Source organism: Macrobrachium rosenbergii, chromosome 5, assembly GCF_040412425.1.
Source record: "Macrobrachium rosenbergii isolate ZJJX-2024 chromosome 5, ASM4041242v1, whole genome shotgun sequence".
Classification (NCBI taxonomy): domain Eukaryota; kingdom Metazoa; phylum Arthropoda; class Malacostraca; order Decapoda; family Palaemonidae; genus Macrobrachium; species Macrobrachium rosenbergii.
The window spans coordinates 25,368,720-25,376,713 of NC_089745.1; the positions used below are offsets into that span (position 1 = coordinate 25,368,720).

The 7,994-nt window shown below is 33.1% G+C and overlaps 1 protein-coding gene across 5 annotated transcripts in view; it reads left to right on the plus strand.

Moving 5' to 3' along the window:
- The window catches only part of LOC136838613 (motile sperm domain-containing protein 2-like), a 108,585-nt gene extending 102,851 nt beyond the window's left edge, over positions 1 to 5,734 (plus strand). For 4 of the 5 annotated variants that reach the window (XM_067103876.1, XM_067103879.1, XM_067103874.1 and 1 more), the window contains exon 10: positions 2,169 to 4,402. In XM_067103876.1, the coding sequence (XP_066959977.1) occupies positions 2,169 to 2,384 (216 nt within the window). In that variant the 3' untranslated portion in view covers positions 2,385 to 4,402. Of the gene's footprint in view, positions 1 to 2,168; positions 4,403 to 4,662 lie in introns of those variants that run through there. The other variant, XM_067103878.1, reaches the window with a different exon arrangement.
- Positions 5,735 to 7,994: the final 2,260 nt, after the last annotated feature.

Sequence of the window (7,994 nt, forward strand, 5' to 3'; positions counted from 1 at the left end):
CATTGCCTGAAGTTTAGTATGCAACCATCAGAAATGAAAAAAAATATCATTATCATATATAAATATTGACATATATGACAGCACAAAAAAAAATTTTCATGTATAATTTTATACAAATCGCGCTGTGAGCAAAACGGTTAAAGCTAACAGGTTATTTTTTTTCTTTGTATTGTACACTAAATTGGGATGATTTTGGTATATAACAAATTGTAAAATGATCAAAGCAACACAGAGAAAATATTATCACAAAATGATGCATGAATTTGTAATTTCGGGCGTAAAAAATTTTTTTCAAAAATTCACCATAAATCGAAATATTGTGCTAGAGACTTCCCGTTTGTTGAAAAATGAAGCTAATTGATTGAATATTATTAGACTGTAAGTGTTTTAGCTTACAATTGCAGTTTTGACCATTTGGTTGAGCTAAAGTTGACCGAAAGTAGAATTTTTCTATTTATCGTGATTTATATGAAAATATTTCAAAACTGATAAAAGCTACAACCATGAGTTATTTTCTGTTGTATTGTACATGAAACTGCGCACATTTTCATATATAAAACTTTATGTAACGACTAATATAAAATGGTGCAAACATTACGACAACGTGATTTGAAAGAATTTCTGAGATGTTCGCCGAGTTACGCAGCTGGACGTAAGGAAAATGTTTTTTCAAAAATTCACCATAAATCGAAATATTGTGCTAGAGACTTCCAATTTATTGCAAAATGAAGTTAAATGATTGAATATTACTAGAATGTAAGATTTTTAGCTTACAATTGTGTTTTTTTACCATTTGGTCGAGGTAAAGTTGACCGAAGGTTGAAATTTTGGCAGTTATTGTGATTTATGTGAAAATATTTCAAAACTGATAAAAGCTACAACCATGAGCTATTTTCTGTTGTATTCTACATGAAATTGCGCACATTTTCATATATAAAACTTTATGTAACGACTAATATAAAACGGTGCAAACATTACGACAACGTGACGAAAGAATTTCTGAGATGTTCGGCCGAGTTACCAGGCGCAGACGTAAGGAAAAAGTTTTTTTTTTTCAGAAATTCACCATAAATCGAAATATTGTGCTAGAGACTTCCAGTTTGTTGCAAAATGAAGGTACATGATTGAATATTACTAGAATGTAAGAGTTTTAGCTTATAATTGCATTTTTTTACCATTTCGGTCGAGTTATAGTTGACCGAAGGTTGAAATTTTGGCAGTTATCGTGATTTATATTAAATTTTTCAAAACTGATAAAAGCTACAACATGAGTTATTTTCTGTTGTATTCTACATGAAATTGCGCACATTTCCATATATAAAACTTTATGTAACGACTAATATAAAACGGTGCAAACATTACGACAACGTGTTTAAAGAATTTCTGGCATGGACGTAAGGAAAAAGTTTTTTTCAAAAATTCACCATAAATCGAAATATTGTGCTAGAGACTTCCAATTTGTTGCAAAATGAAGGTAAATGATTGAATATTACTAGAATGTAAGAGTTTTAGCTTACAATTTGCGTTTTGACCATTTCAGTTGAGTCAAAGTTGACCGAAGGTTGAAATTTTGGCAGTTATCGTGGTTTATATGAAAATATTTCCAAACTGATAAAAGCTATAACCATGGGTTGTATGTTGCTGTACTTTACATGAAATTGCGCACATTTTCATATATAAAACTTTATGTAACGGCTAATATAAAACAGTGCAAAACTTACGCCAAAATGACGAAAGAATTTCTGAAATTTTCAGCTGAGTTACTGAGCGGGAGTAAGGAAAAAGTTTTTTCAAAAATTCACCATAAATCGAAATATTGTGCTAGAGACTTTCAATTTGTTGCAAAATGAAGGTAAATGATTGAATATTACTAGAATGTAAGAGTTTTAGCTTACAATTGCGTTTTTCGACCATTTCGGTCGCGTCAAAGTTGACCGAAGGTTGAAATTTTTTGTAGTCGACGTACAGTACGTCCACTCAGCACCCAACAGACAATTTTAGTCGACGTATGATACGTCCAGTCGGCGTTTAAGGGTTAATTAATTAATGCTATATTTAACTGTAATTTGAAAAAGCAGAAAACTATTATATGATTAGAAATGGTAGTTTTTAGTTTTGTTAAGTATTGAGACTTAAGCAGAATTAACAGCTTTCATTTTATCTTGCAGCTTGATCAACTTCTACATCGTCAGTCTGTTGTTGAAGAACAGCTCCGCACTGCCAAAAAGGCTGTTTATCTGACATTAGTGTTCATGGTAGTGATCTTAATTATTGTTCTCATGGTCACAAATAACATGACCTCTACTCTCTTGATGTACACAACCTCCATGCACAATGCGGTACAAGGCAGTGCTAGTGCGGAGGACCAGCATCAAGAACTATAACAGAATGTTGCTTGTTGTCTTCTAGAATCCAAGGTAAACTATACATGTGAGTTAAATTTATAATTGTTATATATATATATATGTGAGTGAATTTAAGTTGTTATTGTCTGTATCAGAACAATTATTGATAAACTAATATTAAATTTTATTGCTTTAATGGTTAGTTTAAGATTTAGTTTGCTCAATTTAGTGATTTGTTGTAACCATCCATGACTGTATTTAATTTTTCTATGAGTATGAGTTCTTTAGAACAGTAAATAAGCTGTTCTAAGTTAAATGTGATTTCTTAAGAGTACTAGGAAAGATTTGCAATGGTAAATTATTGTAGTATTATATTTTTGGTTTCTCAGTTATTATAATTATAGGAACAAATTAATGTCATACAGGTACCTAGAATATTTTGAGGAAACTCCCAGAAAGCAGATTTGCAAATAAAATGGAACTTACAAATTATTACACAAAGTATTTCAGATGATGAATATTCATATGTTTTCTGTATTTTATATATGGTGATATAAACTGGAGCACATGCTCAGTTGAAGTGAGGCAACAGAAGAGATGTGGATAAGATAATGCCCAATATTTTGGGGACATTATTGAAGAAGTTGGATGCAATGCTGTTATAGGTATAGGTTAGGGTGATTTATAACTTGTGGAATATTAAATTGCTTACTTGACGTTAGGAAAAATTAGAGTATGCTTTTCTTATTCAAGCTGATGTTAGAGGAGAAACTTATGCGACAAGAGATGATGTTTTGAATAAGTGCCAGTTAGGCTGTGACTTTTTTTATTGAGCTTCCCAGAGGTTAACCTAGATACACAAATTAGTAATTGCAAGATTTATATCTTACACATTTTATGATAAAGTAGGCCCTAGAGTATTTGTATATGGAAGTTATAGTAAATAATTTGTTCAGCTTTCTTGATATTGGCATTGAAACCTAAAAAGGGTTCATGATTTCATTTATGGAGTTATATAAGTAGAGCCACTTTATAGGTAATTAGATGACTTCATCAGACAAGTTTAGATTTATTGTTCTACTTTTCAAATAATACAGAAATCCTTCATTTCACTATTTAAAAATGTTTTTAATCAAGCCAACAAAGACCTCTTAGCCTTTCAGTTTCACCGCGCTTCTGGATATGCTTACTTCTGTAAGCATTGAATTACAAAGGGGAAATAACTGAACCAGCCCTAAAACTTCCATGTGGGTTTCAAACCTGTGCATGACCTTCCTCTTGCTTATATTTATTTCCAGCTTCTGCTTTTGCAAATGCTTTCAGAATTTTCTAGTTGCAGTATCTCTTCACTCTCCTCTTAAACCACATTACAAAAAAAAAAAAAAAAAAAAGGGCAGCCTCACTTTAACCTAACATGTGGGTTTAAATCCCATCTGGATAGATCAGCATTTAAGTGTTTGCATGAATAAAGGTATCCAAAAGTGTGAGGAAATTGAGGGGTTTCAAGATATTTATGATTTAATAATATAAAAATGCATATATCATGTGAATGTGACCGATAAATTCATTAGATTATTTTTCATTTTTTGGAAGATGTAACGTTCTTTATGTAATGTCTTTTATTTCTATATTTAATGAACCATTTTATATTTTTCAGATTGAATAGGTAACATTTACAATTTCCCTTTAGTAGCACTATGCATTAAGCCTGTTAGGGATGATAAACTTGTATAATGAAAAAGAAACACAGTTTAGACTTTTGAGATTGAAAGTAATACTTTCAGATATGACTGAATAGTACTGTTTATGTATAGCAATAACTTTTTTATGTTTTTTGCAATGAAAACTTCTTTAAAGCTTAAACTGAATTTGATTTCATGAGGATGTGTTATTGGCTTTTTAGTAGCTGGGAAGTAACTCAAAAAAGGATTTTGAAATTTAATATGGCTTTTAAATGTATTTTCAAAGTTCAATATATATACTCAGCAATATATACTAGATATTGCACCATACTATGCATTGTATATTGTACTGTACAAAATAAATGTTAATAATTATTAGTTGTTATAGTTAACAGGTTTCAGTAGCTCCTCAAATGCTGCATAGGTTGAACTGACTTAGAATTTAGTGATGGAGTTGACTGCAGTATCCTTCCAAACATGCAAATTTGCATTTTAGAGTTGGGTACAAGACCAGTTAAATTTTCACTTTGTGGTTTTAGTTATTTTGAATTTTCAGTATATTTGCATCAGTTGCTGGTACCTACTTCAACTGGGAACTTGTATTTCCTTTTTTTTTTTTTTTTTATTTAACACAGACATGTGCAGTGGCAGTTACTCAAGTCGTGTTATCAGTAGCTTGTAAATTATAAGTACTTATAAAAGAAATTATGAATTTTATTTTTATATATTCATATCATCATAAATAATATTTTGAAGTGTACAATTGTTGTATTTTACCATCACTTTCCTTACACTTCTCTTAAGAACTTGTCTTAACAAAAGTAAGTTTTGTTCAACTTGATACCTATGCAGCAACTTGCCATCTTGGAGGTGAGTGTCTCCTGAAACAGTAGTGTCCACACTAAATTTAGTTTCAGTGTCCACACTAAATTTAATGATGACTATTGTGTGGTTTCCTCTGAAATTATTCTCCTTCCAAATGAAATGCTCCTTTATTTTCTTTTCACTGTATTGTAAATTAGTCATGTCTTTACACAACCATTTGTGATGAAGGGACTGATTGTATGATTAAGATTTGGAGAAAGGTCAGTCAGAATTATTGGTGTGCTTCTTGCATAGTGATATGAAGTAGAAAGTGAATTGCTCCACTGTTAGGTCTGTGATTGATGATGTTGACGTAGTTTATGGAGACTTTATGGAGACTCCATTTTACATTGCTTGAAGTCTCAAGAAAAGCTATAATTTTGCAGCAATGTTTATATTAACATAATAATATGTCATTGCCCTTAGAATTAAGTTCCCATATAACTACTATACTGTCGCAATGTGGTTCCTGCTGTAGACTTAAAAAAAAAAAAAAAAGACTGCTGAAAAGACATCCGGCCAGGTTATGTTTGTGAAATTTTAAAAGTGAAGATTTAGACGCTTATGGTTATTTAGAAAGCGTTGCTTTTTGCAGTCAGTAATATGGTGCACGTAAGGTACATCTGTGTTTTGTTGACAATGTCTTATACTTACTTGAGATTTATGATTACAGAAGCATTTAAAGTGTCTTTTTTTTTTTAAGAAAAAATACTGCATGGCAGATGTTTCATTCCATGATCTAGAAAAATGTTAGTAAATTAGCAGCAATGTTTGTTTTGACCAATTCTCATTATTATCCACCAATGTCAGGGGGTGCTAATAATTCACTATTATCAAGTTTCAGATTTGTATTTCTTTAACATATCTAGGATAAAAGAGTTCAGTAATGCACAATTCTTCAGTGCCACTGTGTGAGGACTTTGAAACTCAATAGTCTGGTTAAATTAAAGAAAAATAATGATGATATATAAAGAGGAATTAGTATTTGATGATAATCCATGAGTCCTGATTGCATCAGTTGGTTATAAAGTATGGTTAAAAAAATGAAACATTAAATTATAAATACAGTAATGAAAGGGAGGACATTGCATGAAGTATAGTGAAAACTGAGGGGCAGAACATTACAAAACATTAAAAATAATTTGAGGAATTAGAAATAATTGTACAAGTATGTTGTACAGGCAGTCCCCGGTTAGTGGCAATCCGGTTTTAGGGCGCTCGCCTAGCGACAAAAATTGGCAATTTTCGGCGCCAAAAATCGCCGATTTCCGCTTACCGGCAGCGACAGTTGGGTACTGGCGCCGATACATACCTAACAATGGTGCCGATAACCGAAAATTGGTGCTTTTCGGCGCCAATAAGCCCCGAAAATCGCCGATTTTCAGTTAGTGGCGATTTTTGGTTACCATCACACCCCTAGAATGGAACCCCCGCCGATAACCGAGGACTGCCTGCATATACAAATAATTTGAAATGGCAGCACAGTAGTTCAGATAATACATTTTGGCCCTTTGGATCACTTAGTCTGAAAGTTTTTATTATCTTTTATCACTTTGATTAGCTTGTTGGACTTACTTTTAACACAGCACAATGAAGTACAAGAATTCATCTTTAAATTGACACCAAAATGACGAGTGTTAGAACAGTGAACAACGTGAAATATCATTATCACACTATGACTTGCTTGCGTTCTTAAAATCTTCAGCTGACAACCCTTTTGGACAGTAAGAGAGCTCCAAAGCCAAATCATCCTGTAAAGAGAGAAGTTTTAGGAAAATGTGATAAATAAATAATTATGATATAGAAAATAAAACCTGTACGCCTGAATTCAGGAAACTGGTACAGATAAGACTCACAGAGGCCTAGTGACTGAAACATTTAGCATTTTTGTATGACAGAAAGTGCACAAATTCTATCACTTTGGTATCACTTATTTGACACTATAACATTCTTGAACTTTTGTATCATGCTGCTCTGAGTCGCATGCTAACAGCTCCATTACAGGTTTCATGACATTATTATATAATATTTTTAAAACCTGACCATTGTCTGCTTCTAATATGACCATGACCATAATAGCAATACACTGTACCCAAAATAACTAATAAGATTAGAAATAAGTCTTTCAGAGCTTCTTGCCATTTAGAAGATGAGAAAGGCAGGAACATTGGTAACTGATAATTTTATTGCTTGGCTGAAGTGAAATGAATGCATAGTATGCTAAAGTATTTTTGTGCTGGCTTAATACTGTAACCTCATTAAGAACCATTACGATGATATAATTTACCTTTCCATATTCTAGCTCATTTCTAAAGGAATGGATGGTTAAGTGAGACTCCTACTCGTTCATTACAGAACAACCCTTTTGTCTTAATGTAAGGGAAAATTCTCTAGTGCCTGCTGGAGTCCAGTAAAAAAAAAAAAAAAATACAAGGATTTTGGTGGCAATGGGAGCTAGCCAAGATGGTGGAAAAGGAGGTGGGCATGCCCGACCCCTCTTAACCCATCCCAGCTACAATGCATCAGTTTCTCTTTGACTGCCTTCATAGCAGGTTGTGCTGTTGCCCTCTCTGCCAAGAAGTCAGTTGTTTTTGTCTCTTCCTGCCTGCATTATGCCTTAGCGTTCTGGATTTTTCTTTCTTTTTTGTTTGTGTTGTGTTCTGTGTGATTTTGTGCTTTTTGTGTGTGTGTGTGATTTTTTTTTTTTTTTTTTTTTTTTTTGGGAGTATGCAAACCCATGAATCATCTAAGCTTCCCAGACCTCAGAGAAAATGCCCTAGGGTTGGTAACAACCCTTGCTCTAATTTTCTGCCTGCCTTGGATTTACATCCCCATTCTACTTGTAGCAGGTGGACCTAATGACTGTAGCATAAGTAACCCATGTTCAGAGTGTGTTGTTCGGTCTCCTGAGCAATGGATGAATTCTGGTGGGAAGAGGAGATATAAGAGGAGATTGGCAATGCCACCTCGGGAAGGCTTTGTGCCTCCAATGGCGGTGAGCGCATCCATTCCTCCTCATTCTGGCTCTTTAGCAAAATCTCCTTTCATTGCTTCTTCTCTGGAAGATTTTACTCCCTTGCTTTCTTCTATTGCTTTGTTCTTA